Source organism: Pongo pygmaeus, chromosome 8 (assembly GCF_028885625.2).
Source record: "Pongo pygmaeus isolate AG05252 chromosome 8, NHGRI_mPonPyg2-v2.0_pri, whole genome shotgun sequence".
Taxonomy (NCBI): domain Eukaryota; kingdom Metazoa; phylum Chordata; class Mammalia; order Primates; family Hominidae; genus Pongo; species Pongo pygmaeus.
The window spans coordinates 35,385,938-35,404,850 of record NC_072381.2 but is presented as its reverse complement, the minus strand read 5'-3'; the positions used below and the strand labels follow the sequence as shown (position 1 = coordinate 35,404,850).

At 37.6% G+C, this 18,913-nt stretch overlaps 1 protein-coding gene across 37 annotated transcripts in view; it reads left to right on the top strand.

Moving 5' to 3' along the window:
• Window positions 1-18,913, top strand: part of PARD3 (par-3 family cell polarity regulator) — a 710,416-nt gene that overhangs the window by 454,864 nt on the left and 236,639 nt on the right. For 22 of the 37 annotated variants that reach the window (XM_054503380.2, XM_054503381.2, XM_054503379.2 and 19 more), the window contains 3 exons: window positions 4,903-5,091; window positions 5,846-6,016; window positions 15,532-15,682. In XM_054503380.2, coding sequence (XP_054359355.1) covers window positions 4,903-5,091; window positions 5,846-6,016; window positions 15,532-15,682 — 511 coding nt within the window. Of the gene's footprint in view, window positions 1-4,902; window positions 5,092-5,845; window positions 6,017-15,531; window positions 15,692-18,913 lie in introns of all 37 variants that reach the window. The other 15 variants (XM_054503373.2, XM_054503361.2, XM_054503365.2 and 12 more) reach the window with 1 other exon arrangement.

Below are 18,913 nucleotides of genomic sequence, written 5' to 3'. Positions count from 1 at the left end.
TTTTGTAGGCCATATCACTAAAGGTAATATTTCTAGCTTAAGAAAAAGACAAACTGTAGAAGGTTTAGATAAGCATTGTCAAATTGGTTTCCATAAATATCGTACCATTTTTTACATTCACCAGCAGTGCAAGAACATGCGCATTTCACCACACCAGTATTAAATATCATTATTTTTATTTATTTTTTAGTGTTCTATGGCAAAGCAGTATTTGTTGGATATCATTAATTTAAAGAAAATATATGGAGCAATTTGATAACCTTTGATTGATTTGCGAGTAAGATTGAACCTTGTACTTGGAGGTTTATTTATTGGTTTGCTCATCTTTCTTTAGTGAATGGCTTGTTTACATCCTTTTCCTGTTTGATCCAGACTGCTTATCTTTTTGTTATTAATTTACTAGGGATTTGTGCATTAATTTACTAGCTATTTGCTAATAATTCAGCTTGCCATGGTGGCTCTTGCCTATAATCCCAGCATATTGGGAGGCCAAGGTGGGAGGATTGCTTGAGCCCAGGAGTTTGAGACCAGCATGGGCAACATAGCAAGACCCTATCTCTACAAAAAAGAGAAAAAGTTAGTCAGGCTTGGTGGTGTGCCCTGGGGTCCCAGCTAGCTACTTGGGAGGCCGAGGGCGGGAGAATCGCTTGAGTCCAGGAGTTCAAGGTTATGGAGAGCTATGATCATGCCACTGCACTCCAGCCTGGATGACAGAGCAAGACCGTGTCTTAAAAAAAAAAAAAGATAATTCTGTAGATAAGGGCAGATCTTGAGAGAAATTAATGATTTATAGTAGAGTGATAAAACTTTTCCTGAGTCACATATTTTGTTACAAAGCCAAAAATCGGCTATTGAGCTCACTCCTATAATTTTATGGTCTTCTATCATTTGTGCACAGACCATGTTTCTTTTGCCTCTCTTCACAATATTTTGTACATTCTCATCCAAATTTTCGTTTGTTGCGGCTCAGAGATTACCCTTCCCATGATTGTTTTTCTGCTGCTTAACACAATCAACTCTTATTTCCTTTTTTATAGATAACACCTTTGCTGCAGATTAACTGTGGATTCGGGCCTATAGGCCAGCTCTATTCTCAGTTTTTTGGACTGTTATTTGGGGAAGAAGGAAAAAGGGGCCATGATGGTGCCCACTTGTGACTCTTTGTCTCACTGCAGATAGAAATGTACATCTCTTCTGATGCTCTCTGGAGGGTGGGATAGTAAGTAGCTTTCACAATACCCATTCAGCAGGTTCCTTAGCAAAGGTGCCCTTTTATTCTGGGCATTTAAAGACAACAAATGGTAATGGAGAAATGGGCAAAGGAAGAACTGACAGGCTTTATTGCTGAAAACAATCACTTGAGGTATACACACGTGTATGTGCGTGAGGCAGGTGTGCTTGAGTGACATGACTGTGCACAGATGACATGAGGAGCGAGTTAAAGAAAAGACGTTTTTTGCATTTCTGTAGAAAGATCTTAATTCGAGAAACACTTGATAAGGTGCAGAATTTGGATGGAATAGCAAGGTGATAGAAAGTTAGTTTCTATTTTACATCAGAATATGGAGATTCCTATACTATCTGACTTTATGAACGTTCTCAGTAATATACCGTTTCAAATGATTTTTGTAGAGCAAAATTTTTAAAAAACATTTTTCTGCCAGAGAACTAAGTTCTAAAAGCTGGCATTAATTTCTGTCTATGTCAAAAGCCAAATGGATTAATAATGGAATATCACATGAAACATACAATGTTTCACATCAATGTTCTTAATGATAATAATGACTTAAGACTTGATAAGAAAGCTGAAAAAGATTATTCCCATTCTGCAGTTGTTATAATAAATGAAACTATCCACTGGAGAATATGCTGTTTTTTAAAACAGGTTCAGAGTTCGGCAATCAGAAAATATTGCAACTTGATTAAAATTTTTCTTCATATATGCAGCCAGCTCCTTATCCTGATCTTTCAAGTAGGAAAAATATGAGAATTGTAAGCCTTGGTAAAATGTTATGGAAATGTAAAACTCAGTAAACACTGAAAAGGCAACTGAAGATTCAAATCAGAAAGTAACAATTAAGAACCTTCCAGAGTTAAAGCAAGTAAGCATAGTGAATGATGAGACTTAGATGTGTCCATAGAAAGAATATTCTTGTTTTCCATTTTTTCAAATGTAGTTTTTCCAGGCTTATAAGTACTGATTGACAGAATAATTTTTTATTTCAGTAACCTCCAAATTTAAAGTCAAGGGGAACTATGGTGTGTATTGATGTTGTTTTGTATTTTAAACGTCAAAATTTTCCATACTTTATATTCTTGTAAAGTATAAATAAAGATTTTATATTGAGGTAGCGCAGTTCATTCCCACACAGTCATTATTTCGTACTCTGTAAATGTTTCAAGGGGCTGGGCACATAAGCCCAATACTTTGGGAAGCCAAAGCGGGTGGATTGCTTGAGCCCAGGAGTCTGAAACCAGCTTGGCCAACATGATGAAACCCCATCTCTAAAGAAATACAAAAATTCGCCCGGTTTGATGACATGTGCCTGTAGTCCCAGCTACTCTGGAGGCTGCAGTAGGAGGATCACCTGAGCCTGGGGAGGTCAAAGGTGTAGTGAGTAGTGATTGTACCACTGCATTCCAGCTTGGGTGACATAGTGAGACTGTCTCAAAAAAGCAAACAACAAAAACACTTGTTTTGAGCTACATGGACCAAAATAAAAAGTGTATTGAATATTCATGTTTATAGAGCAAAGCATGTATATAAAGATACTTTTGTATCAAAGTATTTGATATATTTGCTCTTTTTTTGCCCACAATACATTGGTTTTATTTGAGCTAAAATTGTTCTCTGGGAATATTTTATTTTATTTTATTTTTTGTTATGGGACGGAGTCTTGCTCTGTCGCCCAGGCTGGGGTGCAGTGGTGTGGTCTCCGCTCACTGCAAGGTCCACCTCCCAGGTTCACGCCATTCTCCTGCCTCAGCCTACCGAGTAGCTGGGACTATAGTCGCCTGCCACAATGCCCGGATAATTTTTTGTATTTTTAGTAGAGATGGGGTTTCACCATGTTAGCCAGGATGGTCTTGATCTCCTGACCTCGTGATCCACCTGCCTCGGCCTCCTAAAGTGCTGGGATTACAGGTGTGAGCCACCACACCCAGCCTGGGAATATTTTAAATCTAGTTTTTATAATGAGCAGGCTTAAGGCTTTGGACTTTGATCATAAATGTATTTACTTTGCATAGTTAACATGACTATTACCCTGTATTTTTTCAGGTTCTTATTTTGAGTCCTTCATTATATAAGTTTTAATGTTTTTTTAACCCATTAGCAAGTTTATTGTAATTGAAGTGTTACTTGTCTTTAAAAACTATCAGGCCATCCTTTGAGATAGCACAAAGATGTCCTACCATAAAATGTTAACTTTACCTATTTGTAAATTAGAAACATCACATTACTATGGGTCTAAAGATTTATAAATACCATATTGCTTATTTTATGATGATCTAAAAAATTCACTTACAGATAAATAGTGTACTCTCAAAATGTATTTTATCTAATTGAGACATCTAAGATTGCATGTTTATGCCCCAAATTCCTTGCATTCCAAATTTCCTTGAATTCCAAATTCCTTGGGTTGATTTTTATTATTAGGACATTTCAAAAATTTGGTAGGATGCAGTCACCTACTTTTTTTGTGTTATTGAACATTCTGTAAAAGCACAATCTGTTTAAAGTATATATTCCTACATATCTGTGTACCATTATATTTCTTATTCTTCAATTATAATTTGATAAGTCAAGCTTGAATGATTAAACAGATGCTGGAGAAATATTTCAAACGTGGGAAAAGAGGAGGAGAAATAGGTTGTAGGACTAGATGTGCCATTCAGTTTTTACTTGAAGAGCCTGTGCCACATGTCCGTTATGTGGTTGGAGCAAGAGTTTGTGCTTGAAGAAGCATCCTGGCCTTACTGATTTGGACATGACCAGTATAGAGATGGTGGAAATCTTGGTCATGGGCGGGATTGCTGAGGAGGAGGAGCTCAGAAGGCTGAGTGTTTCTTCTTCTGGAGTGTAGCCTTTCTTAATGATAGACTGTCATCTTAATGCATTTTATTCAGTTCTACATTAAGCTTTCATTTCTTCCTCTGTTTTAAGGGAGGTGAACAATAATTTGTATATCCTAAATGTTTTTTATTTTAAAAGTCTTCCTTCTATACTTGGTGACTATGAAGTTAAATCTTGATGTATAACTAATTAAACAAGTTAACCTGAATAATATTTACCAGCTATATTATGTATGCTACAGTATTGTGGAAAAGTTTTCTGTGATGTAGTATATCTCTACTTTGTCTCACAGATGTTGATGTTAGAATTCCTTAGAGGCTCTCTGAACCCATATACCTTTTTCTGCTGATTTTGTATGATCAGGATTTGTTATTTTTTTGTGAATAAACACCATTAGTGAACATTAAATATATTGATAACTTCAGAATTTCCTCATAAAAAGAGAGATAAATGAATTATATTTATTTTTACTCCCATTGTTACTGTTTTTCTTGTTGTTTAGAATATATAATTAGACCAAAAAAATCCTGAACTCTAGAAATCTACTAGTCTTTAGTCCTTCCACTACATTTTCCCTCTATCTTTCTCAAATCTGATTTAAGTTTGGTTCAATATTGAATAATTGCTATATAAAAATATTAACAGCTGGTTCCAAGAATCTTCTGGAGTGGGTGCAGATGTAGTGTTTTCATGGATCTTGCTGTGGAACCTTCATGGAAATATTTTGCCTCTTATGATTAAGGAACTGCTCATTAGCAGTCTTTAAAAATAACTTAGAGAAAGAAACATTGGACTATAATGTGCTGTGCAATTTTGTTCCCTATTAGAAAGCAGAAGATGAGGATATTGTTCTCACACCTGATGGCACCAGGGAATTTCTGACGTTTGAAGTCCCACTTAATGATTCAGGATCTGCCGGCCTTGGTGTCAGTGTGAAAGGTAACCGGTCAAAAGAGAACCACGCAGATTTGGGAATCTTTGTCAAGTCCATTATTAATGGAGGAGCAGCATCTAAAGTGAGTGTCAATTTTACCATGCGTATGCCTATTAATAAAAATTTTAATTTCAACCCTGTTCCTATTTTGAAAACATATACAGTTAACAGAAGTTTTCTCATTTCTTCATGGTACCCACATTCACAATCAAACAACTAGGAGATATATCAGTGACGTGTCACGTGGGGATGGAGTCCATAACTTCAACCTTTCATTTTTTCTCTCACAGAACATACAACCCATTGACATGCTAGTTAAATGAAGTTAATCAATGCAAAGACTTGGCATAGGTCCTGGCACAGAATGGGCGTATAGTAGATGTTAATCTTTCCCCTCCCCTCCCCTGTTTGTGGGTCACTTACTCTATTTCTCAGCCTACAGAAAATTTCCTGGCCATTTGTTAGGGTACAGTTCTCTGCAACTGTCTAATAGCCTTGAGCTTTTACATGTCTTGGTTTCTAAATAACCTCTATGGGTGTTTCTGGAAGCAAGAAAGTAATCACTTTGTGTCCTTTGAATTAGTATGCTATTTTGGTAAACAGATTATGATAATGACTTGATTTACAAATGTATAAATGATTGAAATAGACACAGGCCACAATAGCTGCTTAGACGTTATTATGCCAGCGTTCAATTGGGCATAATCCATTAGGATTAAAGCTCCCCACTCTTTTTTTTTTGCTTTGTTTTTATTTTATTTATTAACTAAAGGAAAAGCTACTTCTTTTATAGCAGTCTGTTTAATAGCACTTATTTTTACCTGTTTTCTTCCCAGGATGGAAGGCTTCGGGTGAATGATCAACTGATAGCAGTAAATGGAGAATCCCTGTTGGGCAAGACAAACCAAGATGCCATGGAAACCCTAAGAAGGTCTATGTCTACTGAAGGCAATAAACGAGGAATGATCCAGCTTATTGTTGCAAGGAGAATAAGCAAGTGCAATGAGGTAAGAAATGCAAAAAAGCGCTAGCATCTGAAATTGTAATAAAACTACATTTCTGTCCTAATTTTGGACAAAGGGTGTTAGGTTCTAGGACCTTACCTCAAAAGACTATAAATTATCTTTGCTTGTTGTAGTTTTATTATTTTGTAGATGGATTGTGATTTGTGTTCTTAATTCTTGTGATCAACATATTCCTAAGTGGATATTAATACTCCTATTGCCAACTCAGCAGGAAACACTGGGATCTCAAAAGCCCCTTTAACTGAATTTTTTTCTTGAAATCAGGGTCACATCTTCCTTCTCAGAGCCAACAGTTTCTCTTCTAGTTGGCAGAGTTATGCCTGGGAGGTGAATCATGCAGAGAAACAGTTGCTTATTCATTTGTTTATCTAAAATGGGATGCCTCCTACAAAGCCCCTAGTAGGAACAGTCTTTCTTTCCCTGTCCTTTCTTTTTTTTTTTGAGACAGGATCTCACTGTGTTGACCACGCAGGAGTTCAGTGTTGTGGTCACAGCTCACTGCAGCCTCCATCTTCTGGGCTCAAGTGGTCCTCCTGCCTCAGTCTGCCAAAGTCCTGGGATTACAGGCACGTGCCATAGCTCCCGGCCCACAGTCTGGCTTTCTTAGATGATGGTGTTCTCTTGTGAGATTATCAATAGCGTATACCTCCCTCTCTTTCTTCAGTCCTCATTTTCTGTTTCTCTATGGGATTGAGTCTGTTCTCTTTGAATGCCTCCTTTTTCAGTGATCCGTATTGTATTATACTCTGCTTGTTCTAAATGTATGTTGCAGTTTGGAATTAGGAGTGAAGAGGACACAGGGCATCCTCTCTTGAAGGGTAGGATCATCTATTTTCCCAAATATGGAAAAACATACTTTGTTGTATAGAAACATGCTTTGTTGTATAATAGGACATTTGAAAGTTAAAAATAAACTATATGTGGACTTGATAATATTGGAGCTTGAAAACTAAATTTCATGGATCCATTATAAATTATGTGCCATCTGTAGAAAATAGGTCAGACTTGCCCATGTGCAAAATGAGCTGTTGAAAATGTGAAGTTTTTCTTAAATCAGGGTTCAGATTCCCACATTTTAAGATCAACTAAGATAAAATGATTAGCAAATAATACAAACTGAAAATTATACCTAAGTTGTTTAAGTGTTTTTCTTAATTTTTAAACTTCTGTTTAATAAACTATAAAGCACACTTTTCAGGTTGCAGTGACCACTCATCTGAACCTATGATACAAGCATATTTTACAAAGAAAATATACTCTCGAGCTCAGTTGGTAGTCAATATAGAGGTGACGTATTCTGAAAGATCACTGACCACTGAATTATTTTGTTACTTTTATTTGCCAAATGTAGAATGAGTTAACAGTAATCAACAAATTAATTGCGATATCAAGAGAACAACGGTAACCTTAACTAAAAAATCTCAGAATGGAGAAGAGTGGGACATACAAACATTCATTTATGTAAGATAAATATAAAAGCTAATCCCTCACAGTAGGATGCTGGACTGATATTTTTTTCTCTCTTCTGTCCCTCCTGGACTGATGGAATAATAGTTTTTACTCATCGCAAGATCATTAGCTGATCTTTTAACTTAAGTCCCACAAAGCACTATATGAAAACGTCTCAACTGTAAGTTTACAAAACATAGCATTCTCTTTTAGGCCTTTTTCTTTTGGCCACCTGAATACTTTCCCATTACACAGGACAGTTTTCATTCCACAGATATTTATTGAGCATCTTATGTGTATCAGAAAATGTGTTAGTTCCTGAGGACATAGCAGTGAATAAGACAGATGGCATGCATTCTACTGGACAACATATCACCCTAGTCTTTTAGAGGCCAATTAAAATTTTTAACACCTTCTCAATGTTTTCCTTCACAGAAAACATTGAATGCTATAGGAGGACTTAAATTGCAGAAATGAACTGAAGATCAGTGGTCTGCTTTTATCTGATTCAGATTATTCCCTATTGTTCCCCCCAAACAGTGACAAAGTAAACCTGTACCTGCCTGAAAATGTTTTGATAAAAGCACTGATTTTATTCCCTCTTGTCCTGTAAGAGACATGAAATTGGAATCCCCCTGAAATATCTCTGTGTCTTATTCACTTCTCCATATGAATTTTTGTGAATGAATATGATTTAAGTAAGGAAACAGCTGCAATAGACAGTAATAGACTTTAATATTCAATATTCCTTATGGTATCATTTTCATACATTGCTGGTTATTACTATTTCTTAGGACAGCATAAGCTTATAAAGCAATTATATCAAAAAAATCTTATGAGTGCTGTGCTATCTTTGTAATACTAGCAAGAACCCTTTTGTATTGATAGGATTTAACTAAAGAATTACATGAAGACAGAAGATCTCAATTCAGTTTCCAATAAGGCATAAGGCATGATTTTTCTGCTGTTGTACTTATGCATTACCTTAGGAAAACCTTCTCCTTTGCACACTGGGAGGGTATGTGTAAATTATGTTACAGTAAATATTGATATAAGCATAGAGCATCATGCTGTCCTGAACAAATCTCAAACCAAAATAATGTGCTGAGTTTTCTTTCTAGGTCTTTTACTCAGCTGTATAGTCCAGTCTTTGCCAATCAGAAAACTGTATTTTGCTATCTCATCTTTAAATCCAAGGTTTGCATATTTAATTTCTAGTTAGGGAAGTTAAGAATGTGTAAAAGAAAATCTTTTGTTCTTTGTCACATTTTTCTTTCTCTTATACATGGAAGTGCTGTGTATTATCTTAATATGTCTTCTTTATTTTTCATTTTTGTAGAGACAGGGTCTTGCTGTGTTGTCCAGGCTGTTCTCCAACTCCTGGCCTCAGCTTGCCAAAGTGCTGAGATTTCAGGCATGAGCCACCTCACCTGGTCCAATATGTTTTCTTTAAATTTATTTGTCAGCTCCCTTCACTAGGTATTATGTTAAAGCCCTGTATTTCCCTAACATTAGTCGCGACAGGGCACATTGGAGACATTCTCTGGGAGCTATTTCTTAGCCTATTTTGCTTAGCCTTTCAGGAATCTGCAGGCACTATGTCATTCTCAAAGTGTCTCCTATCTGTTCTCTCTAGTTTTCTGCTGCCGTACTCTGGGTCTTCTCTAAGTGTTCCTCTTTTCTGCCTGTTCTTTCATTGTTCCTGTCTCTCAAAGTTTCTCTGGGTCTGTTGTCTGTTTTTTTGAGACGGAGTGTCGCTCTGTCACCTAGGCTGGAGTGCAGTGGTGCGATCTCGGTTCACTGCAACCTCTGCCTCCCGGGTTCAAGTGATTCTCCTGCCTCAGCCTCCTGAGTAGCTGAGATGACAGGTGTGCGCCATGCCCAGCTAATTTTTTGTATTTTTGGTAGAGATGGGGTTTCACCATGTTGGTCAGGCTGGTCTCAAACTCCTGACCTTGTGATCTGCCCACATTGGCCTCCCAAAGTGCTGGGATTACAGGCGTGAGCCACTGCGCCCCACCAGGTCTGTTTGTTTTTACTCTGCTCTTGCTCCCTAGCTGATCTCCACTCCCTTGCCGCCTGAAACCACTTGTTAGGATGAGTACTATCATCCTCTTTCCAGCTCACAGCTCCACTCTGGCACCAGATCCCTCTGTCCACCTGCCTAGGGAGATATTTCCTGGTATGTCTTATGGGCACCTAATTCACAAGGCACCACATTCTTTCTGTTGTAGAAGGCAGAGATCTGGGATCACCCTTGACCTCTCAAATGTTGTCACTATGCCTGTCGCCTGTTGCTTCTACCTCTAGAATTTCCCTCTTTTCTTTTTTGGAGACAGAGTCTTGCTCTCTCGCTCTGTTGCCTAGGCTAGAGTGCAGTGGTGTAGTCCCGGCTCACTGTAGCCTCAACTTCCCATGCTCGAGCAATCCTGCCACCTGTCTTCCTAGTAGCTGGGACCACAGGCATGCACCACCACACCCAACTAATTTTTTCTTTAAAGATGGGATCTCACTATGTTGCCCAGGTTGGTTTTAAACTCCTGGGCTCAAGTAATACTTTGGCCTCAGCTTCCTAAAGTGCTGGAATTACACCTGTGAGCCACTGCGCCTGGCCTAGAATCTCTCTTCCTTCAGCCGCTCCCCTCTCTCCCCTCTCCTGCTGCCAGAGTTCAGACCTCATCCTCTCACCAGGCTCACTGCTGCAGCTCCCTGAGGGGTTTCTCTGCAATCAGGCTTTCTCCCTCAACCCATTCTCTGCACTGCAGTCCGGCAAATTTTTCTACAGAACACATTGATCACGTCAGTCCCTGCTGAAATCCCTTCAGAGGCTTTCCACATCTCCAGGATCAACCAGTCTCCATCATGGGGCCCACTGGGACATGCCTGATTGTCATCGGTGCCCTACAGCCTCTGCAGCACTTTCTGCTCTAGCTACTCAGTGTTTCTGGTAATTTCTCAGACATGGGTTGCTCTTTTACACCTCTAGGTCTTCCACTTGAGTCTATCTGCCCCTCATCCTAGCAAAGACTTACACAGTCTTTCATTTTCCATTTTCTCTTCCAAAGCATTTTCATAGCCCTGTGTACTCCCCTTCACCCAGCAGCTGTCACACTATCATGGTTTCCTCTTTGATTTTCTTTTGCTGGAATTGTGGATTCTGAGACTGCCAGGGCTTGGTCCATCTACCACTTTCCTATGTATCCTTTGCTGGTATCCAACCCAGGCCTGACACATCAGCACAGGCTGAATGACGAAGAGCAACCCTGGAGAGTCTGGCTTTTTTTTTTTGAGACAGAGTCTCACTCTGTTGCTCAGGCTGGAGTGCGGTGGCGCGATCTTGGCTCACTGCAAACTCCGCCTCCCGGGTTCACACCATTTTCCTGCCTCAGCCTCCCAAGTAGCTGGGACTATAGGCGCCCGCCACCACGCCCAGCTAATTTTTTGTATTTTTTAGTAGAGACGGGGTTTCACCGTGTTAGCCAGGGACTGGAGGCACCCACTACCGTTTTTTTTTTTGAAGAAGAAGAAAAGAGGTCTTGTTAGTATTAGAAACTGAAATTCCAAAGTCACCCTCAGACAAGGCAAACAAAATGATTTTGAGGGCAGTAATTTTTATTTCTTTTGCTTTCGTTCTTTTCATAGATCCAATGGTTTTACTTAACTACACTTAAAAACATTGTATAAGCAATCATTATTTGTTTTCTTTTTTCTTTCTTCAAAGAAAAAGAGATGACTTCCCATTGTTTAAAGCCCTTAAAGGATGGTTTCACTTTTTTAGAGAAAAACTGAGTCCTGGCATTCTTTTCCATTGTTTCAGTTTTGGAATACACAAAGTAAGAAGAGAAAAATTGTTTTCACTTACCCCAAAGGACACATTTGTTGAAGACTTTTAAACGAGACTGGAGGGGAATGGAAGTAAACGCCAGGCATCATTCCTTGAGTGTTGAAAATAGCCTCTATATGAGAATTATGCTGATTTTTAAATATTTTAAGGACATTAATATTTGTAGAAATTACTGTAATTTAACATAGCTTCCAGGCATTTTATTATATCCATGTTAGAAGCGATTTTATGTAAAGCTTTTTCTTAGTGCCAGTAGAGAATATCGCCAGGTGAGCTTTCTGTCTTAGACCTCATATTGGAGGATTTAGTCATCAAGGACTTCTTTAAAATGAATTTTTTCTCTAGGCTTAATCCTCTTAGAATGAGAAAGGTATATTAGAATAGGAAAGGGACCTAAGGTATCATTTATGAATCTCTTCATTTTCTGTATTAAGAAATAAATGCAAAGAGGTCAAATGATTTGCTTTAATGGCTGCAAGGCCAACATAGGTGGCAAAGTAATTTAGAAGCAAAATGTCTGTTTCTCTTACACAGATGAGTGGATCTAATTGACTGTGATTGTGTTGTTCAGGCACTTTATATCCCGGTTGCATTGGGAAGTAGTGTACAATAAAAGCATGGGCTTTACAATCTGATGTAATCGGTGAAATTCTGGTTCTGCCATGTGCTGACTTGAGGAGCCTACCTCACATTTCTGATTCTTGCCATTGCCCTCATGGGGATGTGAAGGAAAATAAATGTGGTCCTGTTTGAAAAGAGAATGTGAAACTGTACTCTAATCTTCCTTCACTCTCTTCCAAAACTAAAATCTGTCTTTTCATTAGTTGCTTTATGTTCACCTGTCCTCTGGAAGCTAATATTTTCCAGAATGTATATTTGTAATCTAGGTTAAATGTCTTTTAATTTCAACATCATGCCGTGTCCTCAGTTTTAACAGCCTATTTCCACATAAGGTAGTGTATTTTAAAGAAAATATGACTCACTCACTTTTAGGAATGAATTTATTAATCTAATTATTCCACCAGTGCCTGCTCTACGCTAGGCATTGGGGATAAAATACAATATGCTAAAAAAAACCTGAAATATTGAATAATATGATCTTGCCAATCACCAGTGAGAATCCAGTTTTAGGTTTGTTGAAGGTGGTTAAGGCCATTCCAATACGAACTTTTCAGTGTTTGCAGTGGAGATGGTGGGATACATTTTCTTTAGGTGAAAGACACTATTTGACTTGCTAATGCATACTCACAACAAATGGAGATTTTATTAAACCCTACAGATAAATTCACATGAATTTTCATTATTCACTTAGCTTATTGTTTCCTTTGGGATAGTGACCACGACATGAAATAAAGGCCTGTTCAAAGTGTTAAAAAGAAGATTTTTTTTTTGCCCTGTGGTAATATATTTCCAAGTTACTGTAGCAAAAGACTGTATCACTTTACACTCCTACTGAGTGTGGGTTATCTTGCTGCAACCTAAAGCTATTTTTGTTTTTTAATAGGTAGAAAGAGTTTCTTTGGGATGGAACTGAGGGGCTAAACAGCCACTGCTACAGGGTTCTGTATTTAGTTGGAGTCAAGAAAATTTTTGCACATTAAACCACAAATAGACAACAAAATGAAAATCACAGTTGTGCTTACTTTGATTTCTTCTTCTAATGAAGCTTAATTCCCCACCGCCCCCTGCCAAGATGGAGTCTCTCTCTGTTGCCCAGGCTGGAGTGCAGTGGCGTGATCTCGGCTCACTGCAGCCTCTGCCTCCTGGGTTCAAGCAATTCTCTGCCTCAGCCTCCTGAGTAGCTGGGATTACAGGTGCCCACCACCATGCCTGGCTAATTTTTGTATTTTTAGTATATTCGGTGTTTCACCATGTTGGTCTTGAACTGACCTCGTGATCCACCCGCCTCGGCCTTCCAAAGTGCTGGGATTACAGGCGTGAGCCACGGTGCCCAACTGAAGCTTAATTTTAATAAGGTTTTAATATAAGGAGCCTGCAAGGGAGTGAGAGCAGCTGGGGGAGCAGAGGCCAGCCATTCTCCCAGGACCACTGGGGTTGCCTCTCTTCCTCAGTGCCGCTGGTGCCCCCTCTGACACATTTCTATTTCCTAAGCTGGTGTTCTTGCAACAACAAAAAATCATCAAAAGATTTAAAACAAAACTGTAACCCCAATCAGTTTTTTTAAAAGAAATTAAAAGCCATTGTATCTTCTGTTAAATATTTATGTAGTCAACTATTGATGTCTTCATTTAAATCTGTCTTTTGAGATGCAAATTAAATATGGGTAGAGAGGTAGGGGAGGTGGAGAATCTTTCCTATGAAAATGTTCAAGTGCTTGGTTTTTTTCTGAACAGACGTCTTACTGTTTTTCTCTAGAAAACCTGCATGTACTACTTTTTAATGGAATTTTTATTTGGCTTTATAAAATTTTAAAATAGCCTTTTGGGATATTTAGGGATTTCTCAAGAAGAAGTTTTATAAAGGTTTTATCATGTAGAAAATTGCAGCATTATACAGTTCAATTAAATACATTTTTCAGGCAAGCTTGAGGCTGTGTTATCTGTCTGTTGATAAATTGTTGTATAGTAAGCAGGATTTGTTTATAGAGTCTTGTATAGCAAGTCTTTATGTAGGTATACTTTTTAGTGTGTGTGTTAATTTAAAAACCATACTTGTTCTTAATGGTATAGAGTATTCGTTTTATTAGCTTTTTTTTTTTTTTTTTACTTTCCCAGAGTCTCTTGGAATTTAGGCATTACATTCTTTTAGAAACTGTTCTTTTATTTCTTTACATCAGAGACCTTGAATATTTAATTTACTTTTCAGTAAAGCTGTCAGTTGTAATCTACAATTTAAAAAAAAAAAACCTAATAAAACAAATCCTCATTTCACAATTTAAACCTTATTGAGTCTAATTCACTAGAGCTGCAAGTTTATTATTCTCCTGCAGTTTGACGTGCCTCCAATTGTAATTGTGTTGACCCTTCAATGCATTAAATCTCCCCAGTGCTTATCAAACTGGGAGAGATAAGTCTACAATTCGGAACTTCATTAAATATCTCATTTATATTAAACAGATGATAGCTTCTAACAGAAATAATAATTTGTTCAGCTGAAGGAAGTGCGACAGTTGTGGTTTCATGTGTGAGAGGAGCGCCTTCTCTCTTGCTGTGCTGTGTGGTGCTGCCCTCCTGCCCACTCCCCCACATTGGCCCTCCCTGTCTGTCTAACACCAAAGCATCAAGAGATACCAGTCCTTGTGGTGAGCCTCACAGTCTGCGTCGTGAGGATTGTAGTTAAATGTACTTTGTTCTTCATTAAAACAGATTTGTTTGAAGGCCTTACTAACATGAATTTCTTACTCATATTATTTTTATGTAAAATATGACTTATTAGACACAGCTAGCTGTTTTAAGAAATGCCCGATACCATTTTAATTTATTGTCATCAAAATTGACATACATTCATTGCTTATTTATTAGATTGTATATGTTTTTGAAATCCTCCTATCTTTGTGTGCTTTATTAGAATATTTGGTCCCGATTTTCATATTGTTCTGTACACTACTAAAGTGATTATTGCAGCTACTGTCTTGTACTTAAACATTACAGTAAAGATAATACCATGATTATTCTTAATTTCTAGCAGGAGGAATTTAAAATCAGTGTGTTGTTCAAGACACCTGAGCTGATAGCGTCTTTAGGTCTTGTAGAGTAGGTAATAATTCCACCAGCACACATGGAAAAATGTGTGCTAATTGTTAGATGTATTTACATACCATAAGTATAAGACCTATAGCTAAATTGCAGCTTCCATTCTGATCAAGCACGCCTTTTATAGAGTAACATCTAGTAAAGAATTCTGAATTACACTGTAACTTAAATTGACTTAAACAGACACTAACAGTCAAATTGGAAAAATAAACAACAAGCTCTGATTTTAAAAATGCCTTAAATATACATATTTTTCCTCCAGTGGTTGAAATCTGACAGAACTTCATGGGAGGCATGGTATAAAGTGGCACAGAAAGTTGGTCATTAGGCAGAGCTGTCATCACAAATTATTTTGGTACAGGGTGAAAAGTTCTAGTTCATTTGGTACCCAGTTGGATACAGGCCTTGGGCAAGTTGTTGTAATTCTTCCGTGCTGCTAATGGGCCTCCAGGTACTGATTTTTCTTTGCCCCCATCCCCGTTACTCTGTAGCTGAAGTCACCTGGGAGCCCCCCTGGACCTGAGCTGCCTGTTGAAACAGCGCTGGATGATAGAGAACGAAGAATTTCCCATTCCCTCTACAGTGGGATTGAGGGGCTTGATGAATCGCCCAGCAGAAATGCTGCCCTCAGTAGGATAATGGGTGAGTCAGGTAAAACTCTGTTTATCACATCTTATTTTGATGCTTTCATTGGTTTACTGAGAGGTTATTGGTATAATATTAATGTAATATTAGTGTAATATTAATGTAAATAAAAATAATGTTTTCAAGAGAAAAGAGAACAGGTTTATTAAAATCATTCAGGAAGTGTTCATGTGAAGAGGTAAATCAATCCATTAAGTGACTTTTAGATCCTGTAACATGAGGAAGCAACCAAAAAGAAAGGGATCATATGGAAATGTTTTCTAGTGATCAAGATATTCTTTACTTACTTGAGATAATATGTGAAGCTATGTTTAAAAAGAAATAAAAATTTAATGGCTTGTGGCAAAAAGGATTCAACAGTTACATATCATTCACAGTGGCACTGCCTGGAGGGGGAGAAAAAATATTTATATACAGATATATGCACACATATGTAAAATATTCACATGTATCTGGTTTGTATTTAATAGGATGTTACTGTATTTTAATTGTATTTTACTTTTCTGAAGCTTTAGTTTTAAAATCACGAAACTAGTCTTCTGCATCCTTTGTTTGGGTTCAGTACCATCCTATCTGCATGGCCCCCGGTGGGTAATGAGGTTATTAGCACTTGCTTTGCAGCAGTTCAGCTTTCTACTAACAGATCCAGTTAATAAAGACTTGCTTTGCCACAGGAGTGGTTGGATTTACTGAGTTGCTCATCTTGCGATTAGCTTGTGAGAATTTTCAAATTTAAAACACAAGAAGCCATTTTGATTAAAATAACACCTGACATAAAACACTTTTATTACTGGTATATTTTGCAAGGCTCTCATTTAAAGTAAAACCCTAAATTTAACTCCATTTTGAGTACATTTAATGCAGATTTAATACAATTCAAGTTTCCATTATGGAGCCTCATTGAAACAGTAATTTATTCATCAGTGGGTGTTTATGGAAAGCCTGCTATTGGCAAGACATTGCGTATATACTTTTGCTGTAGATACAAAGATGAGTAAGAAGCAATCTCTGCCTTCAAAGAACTTTCTACTGGGCATGATCAAAAACATACATAAACATGTCTGGTAGAATTGTCTGTTTTTCTTCCTCTAATCTCTCTAGCTTTCTAATTTAGAAAAATTGCTAAATATGTAATTTCTTATCTTGTTACATGTGGAACTTAGACAAGCCAGCTTTCTGGTGTTACTTTGTCAACATTTTTCTTTTTACATGCTTGGCATAAGTGAATGTCAGGGAAGAGTGCCACACCTGTTGGGTTGAACACCTGTCAGGTGAAAGGCTTTGTACATAGTTTATCACTTTTAAATCTTTGCTTATTACTTACCACTCTCTTCACTGCTGTTGGATTTTCCATACTTTCTTGGCTTTGGTATAAATCTTTATCTTTGTTAAATTATTTTTTTATTGATGAAATTTCAGTCCCCTTGAGAGAGAGAGTGTGCATGTGTCCCTAGATATGTGTGCACACAAAGTGATATGCTGTAATTTCCCCTTTATTATAGGAACATAGGACATGCCATACTGAATCAGACCATTGGTCCACCAGTTCCTGTAACCTGCGTCCTGCCTCCAACCCCTGATGCTTCAGAGGAAGGCGAAAAACTAAAACTAAAACTCAAACCAAAAAAATCCCTAAATTCAGCTAGTGACCTTTTGAAATGCTGTATATATGAGTTGAAGAGCCATTTTCTTCCTAGTCTGTTGCCCTGATTTTGTTAGCTATAGCTTCATTAGTCCTCTTCGGTTTGCATTGTAGTTGACATTGTTTCCTCTTCTGCTAGATATATACTGAACTCTTAAAACTCCAGATGCTTCCCCAGGGCAGTAACTTCTCTCCCAGTTCTGTGTTTTGTGATGTGTATGCCCTTTTACCACTTTGGGCTGGGGGTGACAAATGCATTACTATTTAAGGGTAGGCTAAATTGATGTTTTTATGATTTGGATATTTTCTTAAGATAATTTTTTACAATTTGTACCGGGAACTAGGGATTCTAAATAGTTTTACCCTGACAAGTGTATATGCATATTTTGATTCATCTTGTGTTTTGCAAATTTGAAAATTCCTCACTCTTTCTCAGTCCTAATTCTAGTATCACTGGCCGTAAGAATCAAGTGCGATTTGTGAAATTAGTTACCACTTAAAGTTAGAAATCCTGTTCAAGATGTTGCCTTCCAACAGAATGCCCAAACAAGGCATTAGGAGAGGTATGGGGCAAAAAAATTAAGAAACTTGACAAATCACACAGTTTCTGAACCAAAATTTGGATTTATGTTTTTCTGAGTCATGGGTTCCATAGTTCCAAAGACATTAGGACATTGGATTTCCATTCGCCTAAACCAGTAACAACAGTGTTTATTGATTTGCACAGTATCTAGGTGCATGGAAATTCCTCAGACTGTTTGGTTAATGATTGTCTTCTATATGTTTGGAATCACTCCTTTGTAGACATTAGTGGAGGTTGAGGTATTTACTTCATGATTTGCTATGATACAAAAGGAACTTTGTATTGAAATTCTGGCTGATTACCTTAGGGAGTTATTAATTTTATGTTAACAGGTTGAATTTTCATATGGAGTAATCCCCTATGTAGAACTCTAGGTTAAACGGAGCTTTGAGGCTTTGTGATGCATTCCTGTGTGAACACGTCCCTGAAGAAAGGCTTTTAAAAGATACACCCCAAAAGGAAGAGCCTTTAGAGTTGGAAGGATGTCAGATGTCATCAGTCACACTTTCCTACTTAACAGATGAAGGAACTAAGTCCTGATATCCCATGATGTTTTTCGTTTTACTTTATTTTTGGCTATTTCCTTTTTCTAAAAATAGCCCTCTCTGGGGAATGCTGAGATCTTCATTCTTTATTAGTATCAATGTATAATTATCTACATCTGTAAGCAGTTATTCGAAAGTCTCCAGATCTTATTCTATCCTGGCACCCATGGTGACTAAAAAAATCAAAGACGTTAAATCTTTGAAAACAGCCTTCAAACCACATACTCCAACCGACTTACCTTATATGTCGGGGAGTTATGGAGCAAATACATTAATTAACTTGACAGAAGTTGCACACTTTCTGTACTTCTGAACCAAAATTTGGATGCATGTTTTTCTTTATCATGAGTCACACCTGATTAGGATTTCCTTAGCTTCTGTTGGGGTCAGCCAGGATTGTGACCAAAGGCAAGATTTCTCTAACTGTCATCTCTTTTGACAGAATTTCCACAATCATG